We start from the raw sequence: 18,019 nt of genomic DNA, 5'->3' as shown, positions 1-18,019 counted from the left end.
AAAAGAGGATCCCACTCATAATGATGCATTTAAATATGCTCTTGAATAAATGGGATAACTCTTGCATATAATTGATAATAATACTGATCATATATAGCAATAGAACATACATTAAATTCACATACCTGATCAGCTAAGGATCCATATATTAGAAATTATCTAACTGAAAACTTGTTTGACATGGAGTTGAAAAAAATGTATGTTCTTGTTGTGAAGGGTTTAACGGTTGGTATGTATCCACCAAGTTAAGCTTCATTTTATAAGCTTCTTATAATTTCTATGTGTAAGAATTAAGTTTAGCTGAACAGTATGGTAGTCTAATGAAGGGTCTAAAACATGTCTAACCATAATCATCTAATCCGCAGCCGAACTAAAAAGTTGTTCATAACACCTGTATAAGTATCCCAATATGGGACGCGGTGGCGCTGCGGGTTAAACCGCTGAGCTGTCAATCGGAAGGTCGGCGGTTCGAAACCGCGCGGCGGGGTGAGCTCCCGTTGCTCGTCCCAGCTCCTGCTCACCTAGCAGTTCGAAAACATGCAAATGTGAGTAGATCAATAGGTACCGCTTCGGCGGGAAGGTAACGGCGTTCCGAGTCGTCATGCTGGCCACATGACCCGGAAGTGTCCTATGGACAACGCCGGCTCCAAGGCTTAGAAACGGAGATGAGCACCGCCCCCTAGAGTCGGACTCGACTGGACTTTACGTCAAGGGAAACCTTTACCTTTAAGTATCCCAATAGTCTTTAGTAAGTTCATAATAATTAATAAAACACGTTTTTTAAAATGACATTTTTCAAAAAAATATATTCTGGATCCCTTATTTCATGCTCCATGATAAATTTTGAATAGTTGTTAAATAAATTTGGTCAACCCTAAGAGACTTTAATTTCCACTAAAATACACGGTGGTGCTGCGGGTTAAACCGCTGAGCTTGCCGATCGGAAGGCCGGCGGTTCGAAACCGCGTGGCGGGGTGAGCTCCCGTTGCTAGTCCCAGCTCCTGCCAACCTAGCAGTTCGAAAACATGCAAATATGAGTAGATTAATTGGTACCACTTCGGCGGGCAGGTAACGGCGTTCCGTGTCGTCATGCCGGCCACATGACCACGGAAGTGTCTACGGACAAATGCCAGCTCTTCGGCTTTGAAACGGAGATGAGCACCGCCCCCTAGAGTCGGACACGACTGGACTTAATGTCAAGGGAAACCTTTACCTTTACTATACTTAATTGACCCATCTCTTAGATAGATCTTTCTCTTGTGGATGAAATGGAGTGTCCTGTAAAAAAGCAACTTGATTTTTTAAAGTGCCCAATTTGGCAAGTATCTATCTCAGAAGAACATCAAGGTTGCTCTTTTATATTCTACAGATCTAATAAAGACATCTTACTGAACTAAAAAAAGAAAAAATGTATATTCAAAGCCCAATATTTTTGTAGGTCAAAGAGAAGAAGACAAAAGTAGTTAAGATAAATTTTTAAAGTTAGAGGAAAAGTGAAAAAAAAAAGTTAAAAGGAAAAAAGAGATACAGTTTAACAAATTGCAAAGAGAAAAATAAAAGAACATCCAAAAAAGAATTAAAAAACCCCCAAACTAAACAAATAAATTAAAAAAGAAAAAAAATTCTACTACACCTCTGACTTCTGGGTAGGAGATACTGAAAACACAGTACAGGAACAGATCCCAGTGCAAGATAACCTATCTCCCTCAGAAAAAATGAAAAAGATAAACACTGCTGTTCCTTTACTTCAGATGATCCCACAACAATCAACTTCTCTGGAGCCTCTGATTAAAAAAAAGAACAAACCTATTGTTTCACCAATATCCAGAGATAAACATTTGCTTCCAGGGGCAGGGGGAGTTTAATCCCTTTTTGCTTTGTTGCCCAATGCACTTCTGAGGAGGAAGGTCCAGAAAAGTAATTATCCTCTTTGCTTTCCATTCCATTGTTTTCATTTGCACAACACATACAGAATATGGTCCCATACTATAGATCTCAAAGGTCTCATACCATTTTTTAAAATCCCTGATAAAAATCCAGAAGACACTGATTCATATCACCTGTATAAAGACAGTCATGCTGAAAGTTCATCAATCATGTCAAAGAGTTTTAAGGTAGTAGCAACTCAGTTTGACATACATACGCTCTCTCTCTCTCTCGGATCTGAGTTGTTAGCTGATTTTCAGCCAGTTCAACAAACGTTTCTCCCTCAAACTAGAAGAGAGGGGGATATTCTTGTTTTCTCAAGTCTTCTTGATTTGGACCCATCACTGCAAGCCAATGGAAAAGGCTGGATAACTTTTCTGTTTACCAATTAAACTGTAAAACTCTAAAGATGAGAAAATAGCCACCTAACTGGGAGGGATTGAAAATGAATGGTCCAGTTCACCATCATACCAGCCAGAGGTCTGAATGGAATTGAGAATAACATTGATGAAATTATTTGAGGGAAAATGAAGTGAAGGAATGCTGGAAGGAGTATTTAGAGATTTGTATGGGATAGATGGTACTATGTGGTAAAACTGAAATATAATTTAAATGTTACTGGCCAAGAAAAAATGAAGAACATAAAGCCATAAATGCTGTGAAAACATTCAGAAATAGTAAAGCTGCAGATACAGGTGGTAAACATAGAGAAATGTGAGAATATGTTATGGATTCGATGTAGGACATAATTTTGTAAAAATTTCTTAAATTAGAATGTTCAGCAAAACACAAATATACACTATCTCATTGTATAGATCAAAGAATTACAGAATAAACTAATACTTTACTCAGAATGAAATAACTTTTAAAAGAGAAGTTTAACAGAGCTAATTGCTGGAAATAACTCAAAATCTGTAGCTGGTATGAAACACAGTGGCCACAGTAGTGTTCCATCTGTGAATTATTTTCACAGACTAGTTTAACATGGGTGTGAGAACTGTATTTAACTCTGATGATTGGAGGAATGCTATTTTTGTTCCCTTCTGCAAAGAGAAAAACTTCAGGGGAATTGGTTTATTCGGTATTTCTGGAAAGGTGTTTGGCAGTATTCTGATTGAAAAGGTACAGGAAGTGATAATGGAATGGAATACTTTAACATGTTCTTAGACCAACGTAGACAACAAACAAAATTTGGGAAGTTTAGTTCAGCGTTATGCAGAGGATTTTTGCTCTTCAGCAAGTCATTGAAAAATGTATAATGTGCAAAAGAAAATTTATTGTACATTTGTTAATTTAGAATGTATGATAAAATGAATAGCTTAGAATTCTGAAATGTTTTCCACAAATATGTAGCTGAAGATCAATTGCTGAATGCGATAAAACCAGTATATGATGGAAGTAAAGTGCGTATGACAATCAACAGAATGCTTAGTGAATTGTTCCGCTTTGAACAAAGAATAAGACAAGGATGTGTGATGTCTGAGAGTTACTTAATGTATTTATAGGTGAATATGTAAAGAATGCTTGTGATGATGTTTGATGTGAGTTGGTTGGGGATAATAATGTATCTGTATTTATATACAGAGGATGCCATGTTGTTGGCCAAGAACCTGAGTAACCCAAAGGGAAATGTACAAAACAGCAAACAATATGGATTTGAAAATTAATGTACTAAATACCAAAGTACTTGTGTTTGACAGTTAAAAAAAAGAATACATTGGTTGCAGGTTGTATATAAACGGTGAACTAGAGTAAGTAGATGACTTTTTGTATTTGGGTAGACTATTAACTAAAGATGGGGAAACAGATAGATACTTGTTTAAAACAAGTAGATGCTGATGGAAAGATAGTGGATAGTTTGTGATCTATTGTGAGGAATCCGTGCTTGTTAAAAGGAATAAAATGGCTGCAAAGGAGTGTGTGCTTCTGACTATTTTGTGATATGGAAGTGAAAGTTAAGTATATCAGGAGAAACATAGTAAGTAAAGTAAGTTGGATGAAAGGGGCACTTAAGAGGCATGCCTCCCCAACTAAATGAAATGAGAGTTGAGAAATGTAAAGAACAAGGCATGGAAGTGGTGTGATCAAGGATAGTTTGCAAGGCTAGAAAGATAAGGAGAGGTGTAGTCAATGGGGTTGGTATTAAATAGATTATGTTAGATTTTTCCCTTACCTCCTACCCTCTTTTTTTTTTGCTTTCTATGTCTTCTTCTTTTTTCTTACTTCCTTTTCTTACCTTGAAAGAGTATAGTGTCATGGGTATTGCTAAAGAAATTTCAAAAGACCTTGAGAAAGAGATATAAGAACCAAATCTGCTTTCTGCAGAGGTGCTCTGAGGAACTATTCAGGAAACCAGAAGTCAAATTTTGGCATATATTAATCGTATTCACAGCTTCCTATCAGCTGGTCAGACTAATTTTGCAGTTGTATCAGTCATTTTCAAGAATTTTTTTTTCTTATTTAAAAATAAGAATTACAAACTTGTATAATAAATCCTGCAGTTTCCTGAATGAAATTACAGGGACCTTGGATGGGATTTATCCATCTGTACTTCATAATGGAGAAACATTTGGCAGTTTGGATTTTTATACTTGTTTGGCCCATGAAAAATTGCTTAAAACACCCTATTTATTTATTGCTTTTATTGTTCTAATTATGACCCTGTTGGAATATTACTTTTGTCTCTTCATTTGGCCTCTGTTTCTCCCCCTTCTAGTAAGCATCCATAGTATCTTTGGGTGCAGAAATGAAGCAAAAAACCTTTTGACTTTCTCTTTCTTTCTTTCTTTCTTTCTTTCTTTCTTTCTTTCTTTCTTTCTTTCTTTCTTTCTTTCTTTCTTTCTTTCTTTCCTGGTTTGCAGTTAAATTACAGATCAGATTTATTGTAAATTTTAATTTCCTTTTTATCTGAGGCACAGGAACCGTTGGAAGTGTAAAGCAGAAAAATGATTAAAACAGCCCCCGCCCCCAAGTTTATCAGCTGCACAAATCAGGGTTTATGGACTTTTAACTTTTTTTTAAGGGATTAAAGCATGATTTTATGCTTTAATCCCTTTAAAAGAATAAATGTTTTCTGCTTTGCTATCTCATTAACTGGAGAAGGATTACATGCTCCACAATAATTAAATACCATTCATATCAGTATGGCGATACCTTGATCACGTGCCTTAGGCATTCCCATGTCTTCCTGCAGGCGCACGATCTCATTCTGAAAGGTTACAGTGTAGTGTATTTTCCTCTTTAAAGCCGGTTGCTTTAAACCTGGTATGTCTATGAGGAGCAGGGTGAAAGGCTGAGATATTTTTAGTACAAATAGACAAAATAACACCAAGCAGCAAATTTAAATTAAACGAATCCAGAGTTCATAAGGAGTACCCCTTATTTCACATACAGTGGTTTTCTTGTTTCTGCAACCCAGCCATTAATTGTTATTATGAGATGCCATAATACCTTTTGCTCCTTGCCTTCTACTTCTGTGTCACTGACTTGTGGTCCATTTTCCCATTAGTACTAATAAGTATCATGAAATGGCCATGGCAGGAGTCAGATTTAGGATGGCTTTGCCCCTTGATCAACATCACAGAAATCAAGAGACTTTGTTTTAGATATGATTTAGCTTGTTTGCTAAGCTGACTATGAGATATTATTTATGGTGAAAACAACACCATCACCACAAGTCATGATTTTTTCTTTGAATGAGCTGGAGTATATTTGCTTGGGTCAGGTAGTTATGATTCAGCATCTTAGTGCACACATTGTTTTTGGCTGTGGTTGAGTTTAACTATGGCTTGATATTATGCTAAGTGAGAATACAGATTTGACAAACTACAGTGTCAAATTGATTAAACTAAAACCAAACTACAACATGCTAAACTATTAAATAAGCAATTGTGTTTTAGACTTCAGTATTATATGCAGCCAACCTTTATGGTCAATGTGTTCTGGAAAACCACAAATTGAGTTGAGTGAACTGTGGTTCTGTTTATCATGTTGAAGACTGTCAAGAAAACACAGTCACTCTGGTTTACGACAGCATGTGAATTACATCAGTGGATGGACACATAATTTACATGAGGATATCCCAGGATCAACCCCTGTACTTTAACCTAGAGCAGAATCTCCAGCCTGAAACCTCTCACATTTCTGGCTACCAGAATAGACTGCATTGGTTGTGCTTGCATAATAGGCTAAGCATCACTTACTATTAATCATGATTAAAGCAAATCATCCTGTGGCAAATGATGACTGGCTTAAGGGTGCCATCACTATCCTTTGGAATCAGAAGTTTGTGATTGTTGCTGGTATTCCTTTGCTTTTGGTGGGACAAACATCAACAGATATCCAGAATTCCATAGGATGGGGAAAGACTAATCCTTCCCTTTCCTCTTTCTTCCCCTTGCCTGTAGAGGTTGAAAAACAAAAATGAAACAGCAGAGATATTATTCTGTCTTGCAATACCTTGCATTTTCCAGGAGGACTAATGGACTGAAGTACTAACTAATCACCTAACCATTAGTCCAGGCAATATGCTCAAACATATATGTTGATCTAAGGACCTTTTCTTTCATTTTCAACTAAAATATCACCAAGAGAGCTGCACAAAAGGCTACTCTTTCCGACCCTTCAAGATGGAATGCTTCTCTTCCTGTTTTATTATTAGTTTGAGATGAGTTGGGCTGAAGGGCAGAGAAAGAAGGAAAATGGATGTGATAGTTGAAGTAGCCTTTTATTGATAGTTGAGCAGTTTGAATCTGCCTTTCAGAATACCGACTGATGCTTTTAACAGCTGTGAAGTAGATACGAATTCAAGTACAGTCTTTCTTTACATGACAATACAATGAAAGGGGTCATTTCATCTGCTAGGTTCTTGTCAATTATGCACCAATCAAAAACTGCTGCTTTAGGTTCCATTTAGAAGGAGAATCACATTTTTAGATAGAAAATATTATAGTTCCAATACTGTAAAATTCAATACCTTCCTTACACCATGATGTGTCTGGTGCCTCTACTGGTGTGTGAGGGCAAAGCAGTTGCCATTTACAAATACACTTCTCTGTTCTTAGTTTTGCTACTCAGTGGTTATTGTTTCCTGACAAAATGACAGCCTGGGCATTGTCCTGAAGCATTGTCCGTTTGTTCATAGTTAACATTATGTTGTTTGAAATCTGCAAACATTTTTTTGTTATGTGTTAGACTCCTGGTTTTGGGGGACTTCAATCTGCCTTCTCTAAGAGTGGGGTTTGAGGTGGCTCGAGGGTTCATGGCTACCATGATGGCTAAGGGCCTATCCCAGATCATCCAGAGCCTGACACAGGACTGTGGTCATTCACCGGATCTGGTGTTCCTGTCAGAGCAGTGGCTATATGTTCTGAAATTGGGGGAGCTTTTGTGTCCCCTTTGTCATGGTCAGATCACATTCTGATTACCATGGGATTCTCCAGTGGCACTATCCATTGCAGGGAGGCTAGACTCATTAGATTGGTCTGCCCCCGGTGACTAATGGACCTGGATGGGTTCCAGAGGGAGCTGCGGGTTGTTCCGACTTGTCTGCTGCATGGTCCATCTGAAGCTTTGGTTGCCACTCACAATAAGGGGGTGGCTGAGGCTTTGGATTGAGTCACGGCCATGCAACCTCCCCCCTCTCAAGAATCCTGGCACTCCCCTCCATGGTATATGGAGGAGCTGAGAGAGATGAAGCAAGAGAAGAGACATCTAGAGCATCGCTGGTGCTCAACAAGGGACAAACTCAACTGAACATGAGTTAGAGCTGCTGTTAAGGCCTACCTAGTGGTGGTAAGGGCAGCAAAGGGGCAATACTTCTTCACCCTTATTGCATCCACAGATGCAGCCCTGTTTCAAGTGACATGAACCCTCCTGGATAAGTGGGGCTCAGAGAACCTCTTACAGGGTCGTGTGGAGGAATTTGCTGAGCATCTGTCAAACAAAATTGCTCGGATTCATTCCCAATTGGATGCTGGCCTTGTTGCAGGTCCAGTGGAGAATGCCTAGAGGTAGTATCCAGAAGCTTCAGCTGGTGCAAAATGTCATGGCACAGGCAGTTATGTGTTCCCTAGAATGGCACACATTACCACTTGGCTCCATGAGCTGCACTGGTTTCCAGTTTGCTTCTGGATCCAGTTCAAGGTGTTGGTTTTGACCTTTGAGGCCCTTCATGGCATGGGACTGGGTTATTTGAGGGACCACCTCTCCCTGATTATATCTGCCCACCCCACCAGATTTGGCAGAGAGGGCATGCTGCAGGTCCCGTCTCTCAGGGAACTATACTTGATGGGTCCCAGGAGGCAGGCCTTCTCTGCTGTGGCACCCACCTTATGGAACATTCTCCCTCCAGAAGTCAGATTATGTCATGCTCCCAGATCAAACATTCCCAGAACGTCTGATCGGACTCATGTCCATCAATGAAGTCGACACATGTCAAGACTTGCGAGTCAGTAGAAGTGGGAGGGGGACATGCCAGGAGTGTGAAAGCATCTTGTTGGGCTATCTCTGGCATCCAAGGTCAAGCTGACGAGCCGTTGGAGACATCTGCAGAGACCTGAACGAACTGGCACGAGAAGGGGGGGGTGTATACTGAAGAAGGGGGAGGGGGTTGAGTTTAACTTGGAGAAAGCGCTGGAACTTCTATTTGCAACTTTTTCACTGTACTGCGCACTACAGTCCATTAAAGAGATTTCTACTTTAACCACATATGAATTGAATGTAATGGTAAGCTGAGTAGGGCAGTAATCACAGGTTAGTTCCATTGGTCTTAACATTTGCCTTAACATTCCATGGCTTTGCCTTCAGGCCTGGGGGCGGCCCAGAGGACCTGGGAGATCTTGCAATAGCTCCCTTACTGCAGCTAACATCCTCTCCTGTTTCTGTGGTTTTTTAAATAGTTTTAATAATGAATGTTTTTATATATTTATTGGTTTTTAAGTGTTGTACACCACCCAGAATCACTTTTCTGTGAGATGGGTGGCTATACAAATTTGATAAACAAATAAATAAATAAGCAAGAATTTTAGCTTTTGATGGAAATGAGTATGGCTTTGAGTAATACATGACTCAGAACGCAAGGGTAGAGAGGCCCACCGTCTTTACTTTTGGAGATGTTCCTTTGGGTATACACTGTACATTTGGTGATGACCATCTCAAACAGCATGATTTATTGCAATGTGATGGGAATCAGGTGATGATTTGTGGAATTAAATAAGGCCCCTATTCCTCTCCCCAGCAATACTGAATTGTGAGGCTGGGTCTGCATCTGGAAATGAGCATGGAAGGAGCTGTTGCCCTTTGCTTCAGGCAACAAGCATTTGGGCTGACCTTGGGAAAAACTTAGGAGTGCATTTGGTTGTGTTTCTCAAACTTCTCTTCCACTGACAGTACTTTCTGATTTCCATGTTGCTTTTTTTACACTGCAGATTTCAAGTTGGTTTACTACTTTGCAGTCATATGAAAAAGATGATGAAAACAGAGTATTGGACTTATAAATGTTTTAACGTTTCTTTGGACTGCTGTGCACCTCTTGCCTATCCATGTTCTTGGTACTCTTCATCTCTCCCCTCTGGATTTTTTTTTATCTTTAGTCCTTAGTTTTCTCCAATTGTCATTTTATGCATGAGATTTGTCTTCTTTTCTTTTCAGCTTCGTGCTTGGCTGCCTTTTTAAGCCTGAATGTTCCATGATTCTACTGTATATCAGCAGGGGGAAGCTCCTCTGTAAATTGCATGCAAGTGACAGAACTGTGCTAGTACGAACAGAGAGCAAAAGAAATGTAATGCTGAATTCCACTTGTTTTGGTTTGCACTTTCAAATTATAAAAAGACGTGGTATATAGAAATAGTATCTTTCACGGCCTTTGACTTTCCTTCTGGAGCAATTAGAAACAAAACTGGAGTACGCTGAATTTTTGAGGAAAACGGTAGCCTTTTTCACTTGCAAAGTATGATTAACTTTACACTGGTTAATGGTATTTCTCTCTCCTGACACAGAATGATTTTAAGTCTTAATTCCTTTATTCTTACAAATCAGTTTGCAATGCCTTGACCTGCTGAGACTGTAATCAATTTAGTGAAAGAATCCCTTCCAGTATTTGTTTTTAATCCCTATTTTGGCATCTCTCATGTTTAACAAGTATGTCAGCAGGTATTCTAAAGTTCAAAGGGATTTTTAGATTCAGAACTGCATTTAAATTATATGCACCTGGGTGCATTGAAAAAAAAATCAAGTCCATACTTAGTACTGGAGACTGTTAATTACTGTAGCTGGATTTATGAAATTCAATTTGCATATGTTGGAATGCTGCTTTTTAAAAAAAAATCCTTTAAAAAAAAAAAATCTTCATCTTGCTTTTTCAATGTGGAATCTCTGTAATGCAAAGCAAAACCTAAACTGTTGTTCCCTGAAGTTTATTGGTTTCAGTGTTCAAAAATAAATTTGTCAATTAAACAGATGAAAACATTCCTTGGCTGTTGTTTTGTATACGGTGGGCCTTTTAATTATTTTTTAACTTAAAATATTAGATATCAATTTGTTCATGTTTAATACAATTTCTGGATGCATATTTGCTTTTTACATTGATTAAAACGCATATACATATACCCAATAAGAGATAGTTCACTGGAAAACACATTTTCAGGATAATAACATAATAATTACTTATCTCCCTCCTGGAGAGTTTTTCTTGAAACATCTTTGGAAGTTTAGTATTGGCTATTTTTTTTCTTCAATCTTGTATATTCTTGAATTGTCTTTTTCCTCCATTTTCTCCATTCTCAATCCTAGGTCCCCTAACAAAGAAACAGACAGATGATTTAGGTGCTAACGGAGGTGCAGAAGATGAAGGTATATTTTTCCCCCCACCAAACTGATTTGCATGACAAGGACCCCCTTGGAAAACTTTTTTCTCCCTTCTTTTTTTTTTTTCCTTCTTGTCTTCTTTTGAAGATGTGTTTTTTTTAATTCCCATTTTTGGTGTGTTTTGTCTTCTTGCTTGTTGTTACATATTTTAGTTTTTTAAAGAAAGAATGTTGTTAAGTTCTTTTAATAACAGTGTTTTTTTAAAAGAATGGAGGGTGTTTTGCTTTTCTATCCTTGGAAGAGGTTCTTGCTGTGTTGCATCCCACTTCTGACTGAATTTTGTCCATGACAACTAACACACTCTGGAAACGCTCTCTGTATACCTTCTTGCATGTTTCCTAACCTCTGTTTTGATCGATTTCACTCAATATCAAGGCAATGTGTTTTGTTTCTTTCTGTCACCCACTTACTTCCATTTTACAGAAATGTGTTTAAAAGTAAATGCTGTTATAAAAATGTATCCCAAGCAACCATATTGTTATGATTACTATGCTTAATTTGCTTCAAATCCCGGTATCCATTTTGTAGAAAGGGAGAACCAGGGGAAAAGAGCGATCCTTATGCAGGATACTTTTCTTTTTCCTAATTGGAGAACAGTTACATGGAATCCTAGAGATCTGCCCCAGTTATTCTTGTTCTTAATTATATAAAGTCTAATCTGAAGTGAAGGTAACTCCTGGTGACTACATGACCATAACCACTGAGTTTTCTTGACAGAAGTATGGAGTGTTTTGCCTTTGACTTCTTCTGGGATGTTTCTTCAATTCCCAGTCTAGCCTACATCTTTGCGATTTCTTAGAGGTCGCTTATTCATATACCAACCAGACCTGCTCCTGTCAGTTTCCAAGTCTAGACAAGACAAATAAGGTGCTGTTATCGACATTGAGGCAACAGGAATAATGGAATTAGTAAACTGTTCTGATAAAGAAATGATTGTTTTGGTTTAGTTTGAAGAAATTTAGAAAACTCTCCTGAGTTTTACTTTTCTGGCATTTTTGTAGTTTCCTTTTAAACCTCCTCATTCCCCCCTTTCTGGGATTCTGGAACAGACCAGCTGTCTGTTTCTTCTCTGACACTCAAAATGATTCAATTATGTTGTGTGTGTGTGTGTGTGTGTGGATTATTTTTATTTCACTCTGAATTAAATAAAACAAGGGCAAATGCTTAACTGAGATACTATGATATATTCTGCTACCTAGAAGTCTCTAAATATTATTTTTTCCATGAAAGAGTAACCTTGCTCTCTTATCACAGTTAATTTGTTAAACTGGGCTTGCCTTGCTATTGAGGGCCCCCATACACCCCAGGGACTCCCAAATTCCATTGTGTTATTAATTCAAATGTTGGCTGAAGAGCCAAACATTGAGTTATTTATTCCTTTAAATAAAAATAATGAACTGCAGATTGGGGGTCAAAGAGAGAGAGATAATTAGAAAAGTGAGTTAATTTTCCCATGAATGCAACCATTGGGACCAATTTCATCTTAGTCCCCTCTCATTCAGGTCAATCTGTAAGACACTTGCCTCCTGCTTATATCTCTATGCCTGCCAATCTTTAAGAGATCTTAAGATTTGCAGGAATCTTCCATTTGAGACTGATGTCAAAGAGCACGTTTAAGAAGTTGGCATTCTAAGCTTGGATACTTAACTCCTGGCCACTGCAAAAGCTTTATGGCAGTTCTTTTCTGATGTTAGAAAAAGAAAGCTGTACCCTTTGCACTGTTCCCAAGATGCACATACCATATGCAGAAGAAGGGTAACAACAACAACAAAAAAGGTTGGACATAGTGATTCAGAATTATTCTGGTATACTGTATGTAGATGCCAACAATCATTAATTGACTGATGGAAAGTTGAGTAACCATTCTGACATTGCAAAAAAAAACCAACCTTGCAATTTCCGCTAGATGCTCTTCTCTCACACAAATCTGTTTAAAATATGAAGACAATTGCAGGTAGTCCTCGTTTAGGGACTGGCTTGTTTAGCGACCATTTGCAGTTATGACAGAGATGAAAAAGTCACTATATAACCAATCTTTGCATTTATGACCTTTGCAGGTCTGTAAAGCAAAGGAAAGCTGAAGTAAGATTACAAGCACAGTCCCAGTTTCACTTAGCGACCACTTCACTTAGTGACTGAGTTGCCAGTCCCAATTGTGGTTGGTAAAAGAGGACTACCTGTACTGGTTAAACAGGACATTATGCATTATGGATCCTCTTATGTCTCTTTTGTAACAAATAAATATATTTATTTATTTATTATTCAAATTTAATTACCTCCCATCTCCCCCAAAAGAGGGACTCTGGGTGGTTATTTATCTTCAGATTTAACCATTATACTTATTCTTAAACACTTCATAGAAACATATTAGGTCTAACATGAAATTATTTATTGTCACATTTCATACTCTGCCTCCCTATCCATAGGATGCTCAAGATGTTCAACAATCTAAAATTAAATTAAATTAAATTAACCTTCAAACCACTAAAACCAGCTAAATTATTTATTAGTATAGTTCAAAAAGCCTGGCGAAATGAAAGCGGAAAAAGTGGGGCCAAATCCTACTGTTGACAGACGCACTTGGAGCGATGAAGATGAAAACCATCTGCTTGTACTGTTCCAAAGACACAACTGGATTTTACACACAGCTCTATAGATTTCACAGCAGTCTTCATGTTTCCCCTTGAGCAAGAAGTTATTCAAAGGGACGCGGTGGCGCTGTGGGTTAAACCGCTGAGCTGCCGATCGGAAGGTCGGCGGTTCGAAACCGCATGGCGGGGTGAGCTCCCGTTGCTTGTCCCAGCTCCTGCTCACCTAGCAGTTCGAAAACATGCAAATGTGAGTAGATCAATAGGTACCGCTTCGGCGGGAAGGTAATGGCGTTCCGAGTCGTCATGCTGGCCACATGATCCGGAAGTGTCTATGACAACGCCGGCTCCAAGGCTTAGAAACGGAGATGAGCACCGCCCCCTAGAGTCGGACACGACTGGACTTTACGTCAAGGGAAACCTTTACCTTTACCTAAGAAGTTATTCTAGCAGACTAAAAAGTTGGATTTTTTAAAAGTTCCACTTTTTCTCACAATTCTCTTATACAGACCACCATAAATTATGACCCACCAAGGCTTATGAAACAGATTGGTTCAGTTATTTAAAAGACAAGCCACATGGTAAATGTTTATTGGATTGTTGAAAACATCCATGTTTTTACAGTCTCACATGGGTAGGAAAATGAAGAGGTTGATCCGTTCCAGACTGGCCACCATAATTAGATGGTGACTACATTAGCCTTGTAAATTGAAGCTGCACAGACCTACCTAGGGTGATATATTTTGCCGGTAGAAAAATACCTTTGGGATTCAACTCACACATTTAAAATCATGTTCTCTGCTGCTTTTTACCTACAGTCATGCTTTCTTACACATTCTATGACAAGTTATTAGTTATCTCTATAACCCTATTAACAGTCAAAGCTCTGAGAGCAGTTCCCTCATTAATAGTGGCCTTTCCTCTATCATCAAAAATTAATAAATGGATATTGTGGGATGCTAAAATGATTTATAATCCTAGTTTTTATTCGGTCTGCAGTTTGGGAAAGCCTGTGTTATTCACAGATAATTTTGAGACATTATTTCAAAGCTCAGCTCTTCACCCATCAGAACTTTGTAGCTTTTCTAATTTGTCCCATAATTGTGAGGGCAGGCTCTAACAGCTAAAACATCTGTCAGGTTAATCAGTACCTTTCACTCTTTTGGAAAAAAAGTGAAAACATCTCTGTACAAATTGAACTTAGCTAACAGTGACAGGAGAAATGTCAGAAGTAACTCAGTAGTTTTTATGAAATTGGTTGGTGGCACCTCTTCTACTGGTGATACATGACTATTGAATTTAGTAATAGTGAAGTTCTCTGAAGTTGCAGCTAATGATCTTTAGAGGCTTCAGAGACTTTTTAAAACTTTGAGAAATGGAGACAAAATATGCATTACAACCTTTCCATATATTTTTCACCGAATCCTGTATCAATATAATTATTTTTTTCAATTGCCTTTTGCCTAAGCAATGGCACATCCTTAGGTTTATTCTTATGCAGGTAGTCCTTGCTTAACAACTGCCCTGTGTAGTGACCATTCGAAGTTACGATGGTGCTGAAAAAGTAACTTTATGACAGGTCCTTCCACTTATGACCATTGCAGTGTCCCCGCAGTCACGTGATCAAGATTCAGGTGCTTCGCAACTGGCAGGTGTTTATGACCATTGCAGCATCCCACGGTCATGTGTTCACCATTTGCGTGCTTCACAGTCAGCTTCCAACAAGCAGAGTCAGTGGACAAGCTGGCAGTAAAATTGCAAGTTGCAGTCACATGTTGTCTTGCTTAATGCCAGCGGGTGACACACTTAACAGTCATGGCAGAAGTGAGGTCATAAGTCCATTGCAATCATGTTATGTCTCTCTTAATGACTGCATTGCTTAGCAATGGAGTTGCTGGTTCCAATTGTGGTTGTTAAGCAAGGGCTACCTGTTGTCTCTTAAAGGCACTGGAGGGATGTTTGTGAGGCTTTCAAGGTAAATAATGACGAGGCAACTCATCTCAAAGAAGGTCCTTCAAGCAAGATGTAGAAGTTGCAGCTTCTCTGTCCTTCAGGGGAGCCATTATCTTTGATGCCATATTCATGAACATCCATTTAAGTATTCATTCAACACCATCACTAAACACACACTTCTTAAAGAATTGGAAAACTCTTTCAAATCAGGTGAACTAGCAAATGAGCATTGTTTATAGGTGACTTTGCTCACTCAAATAGCTGTAAAAACTACTGATTCATTATTGAGCTCAGAAAAAGGTGGTGGTTGAGCTGAGCCTACCATTATTTAAATCTTGTAATCCCCTACATCTTACATGATTTCTTAATTAATGCTGCATTTTCTGCTGGAAATAAGAAATAAATAAGAAATTTTCCAAGGCCATTCTCCAAGTGTCCTCCAAAAGGAAATGCAGTGGTCAAGTGACTACAGAAGAACTCTTTTCAATGCTGATCTTCAACAGACAATATATTGTAGTGAAGTTAATAGGCCTCAATTCTGATTAAACGTTACTTGGAATATTTGAACTAACCCGATTAATTGCAAATAATTACCTTTTAAAAAAAAAAGTCTGATTGTTTCTAAGAGATGTGCATTCTTTCCCTGCTATTTGGTAAATACCCTGACTTTACAGGTTCCCATATGAGGCTGAATAAAACGTGTTTCTGTTTACCTTTAATGAGTAGATTCCTTAAAGCAGCAGCCTGAAAAATTGAGGTAAATTTCTACTGTACCTCAATTTAGGCAGGCTACAGATACTAAAATTAAAACAATTGGGCCCCCCTGCCCCACCATGGAAAATTCAAAGTACTTCTGAATCATTTTTACAGTGTGCGCAGCTCTAACTGCTGGATCACAAGGAAAACACGTAGGAGATTATTCTGAGCAAATTGCTACATTTCTGACTTTTCTATAACTATAGCTGTTTCTCTCATTATTTTCTGGTTGAACCAGCAAATAATGTGGAAAGGGATCTTAAAACTATAATTGAGAGGAGATGATACTCTGACCCAAGCTGACAACTGGGCAGTTATGAAATCTCATCACCTGTAAAGATATGGAAGAATTGCAGCCTTCATTATATTTAAACAAATACAGTATTTATTTTGGCTGAAACAAAGAAAGGAATTAGAAGTTACAAGAGACATATGAGCTCAGTTGAGTCACACGCTGGTTTTCAGATGAAAAGTGGGGATGTGTTCTCTAGCTTGTCTAACCATCACATGCTCCTCACCTAGTCCTGCGACACACAGAAGACACAAGAGGACCTTTGATCACACCACCATGGCCAGTTTCTGCCACTCCCTGTGGATGTCCCTGCCTGAGATCCCTTTAGAAACCTGTTCAGTAAGACCCCTGTTCCTTCCACAAATTGTTCTTATTGTTCAGAAGCTCTGCTGTAAATTCTAAACAAGTCTTTGGTTTGTGGGGCACACACTTGATGTGGCACTCCTCCAAATTGTCTCAGTAAGTTGGAAAAGAAAACATAATGATCAAACATCTCTTCCCCCCCCCCCGTTAATAGTTGTAAAAGGGAAATGAGAGTAGGACTCTTGTTTGTGACCATTGCCTTTTGCCACTTAGAACACCCTGTGTTGCATGGAGTGATTGAAAAGCTCAATGTCTGACTTCCAAGGAGAAATGGGACACAGAGTGAATAAATCCTAATAAAATATGACAGCAAGGAAGCTAACTAAATCTGCTTAGTAAATTCAAGGGGTATAAATTCCACTCTGTGATAAAAATCGTATCGGTAGATTACTCAGACATCATATCGTTCACCCATTTTGGAGCACTGCTTTAGTGCACTTCAACCAAATCTGTAATAAGAGGTGAACTGTTTTTCTTTCAATGTTCTTTCCTTTCTATTCCTTTTTTTTTTAAATTGCTGACATCTCCATATCCAAGGATCAAGAAAAGCATGGGACTGTACCCTGAACCCAGCTCTGATTAGACATATATGTTGATTTTATTTGTAGGAGACCCCCTCCCAAGACAGTTGCAGAGATCACATGTAGCTGACATTTACTGATCCCAAAAACTAAGTGATAGGATCTGATTATTGCTTGGATGGGAGACCATCTGGAGATTCAGGGTTGTAAGAGATCAACTGAGAAGTGTTTGTGTGTGTGTATACACACTCTGTGTGTGTGTGTGTATATATTCACATACATACATACACTGTATACACACACACACTGTGTGTGTGTGTATACACATATGTACACACACACACATACAGTGTGTGTGTGTGTGTGTGTATACATACATACATACATATACTGTGTGTATTTATGTATATATATATACATATACGTGTTTGTGTGTGTGTCTGTGTGTGTGTGTGTAGGGGATGACAAACCATTTGTGTATTGTTGTGAAGAAAACTAAGTTGACATGTCATGAAGTCACCAGAAATCAAGATCAACTCAAATAAGAGTTTATATTCATCTTTACAAGGGAATGTAGTACACATTACAGGTTAATGATCTATACTTCTGGGGTTTTGTAACTACCCTCCTGGAAGAATATAAAAATGAATATATAAAATTAATTACACTGATTTTTTAATTGTATAGTTAACATTCAATAGTATATTTTCTATTAGAATTACTAACATGATAATATCATGGAACAAAGTGCACTT

At 38.3% G+C, this 18,019-nt stretch overlaps 1 protein-coding gene across 1 annotated transcript in view; it reads left to right on the top strand.

Annotated features, from left to right (window-relative positions):
- The window catches only part of NLGN1 (neuroligin 1), a 468,892-nt gene that overhangs the window by 154,655 nt on the left and 296,218 nt on the right, over window positions 1–18,019 (top strand). Inside the window, exon 2 of the mRNA XM_063306435.1 lies at window positions 10,717–10,776. Within this exon, the coding sequence (XP_063162505.1) occupies window positions 10,717–10,776 (60 nt within the window). The remainder of the gene's footprint in view (window positions 1–10,716; window positions 10,777–18,019) is intronic.

The sequence above is a fragment of the Candoia aspera genome, chromosome 6 (genome assembly GCF_035149785.1).
Source record: "Candoia aspera isolate rCanAsp1 chromosome 6, rCanAsp1.hap2, whole genome shotgun sequence".
In the NCBI taxonomy this organism is placed as follows: domain Eukaryota; kingdom Metazoa; phylum Chordata; class Lepidosauria; order Squamata; family Boidae; genus Candoia; species Candoia aspera.
Note: the sequence above shows the minus strand (reverse complement) of the source record. Positions and strands in the feature narration are given on the sequence as shown.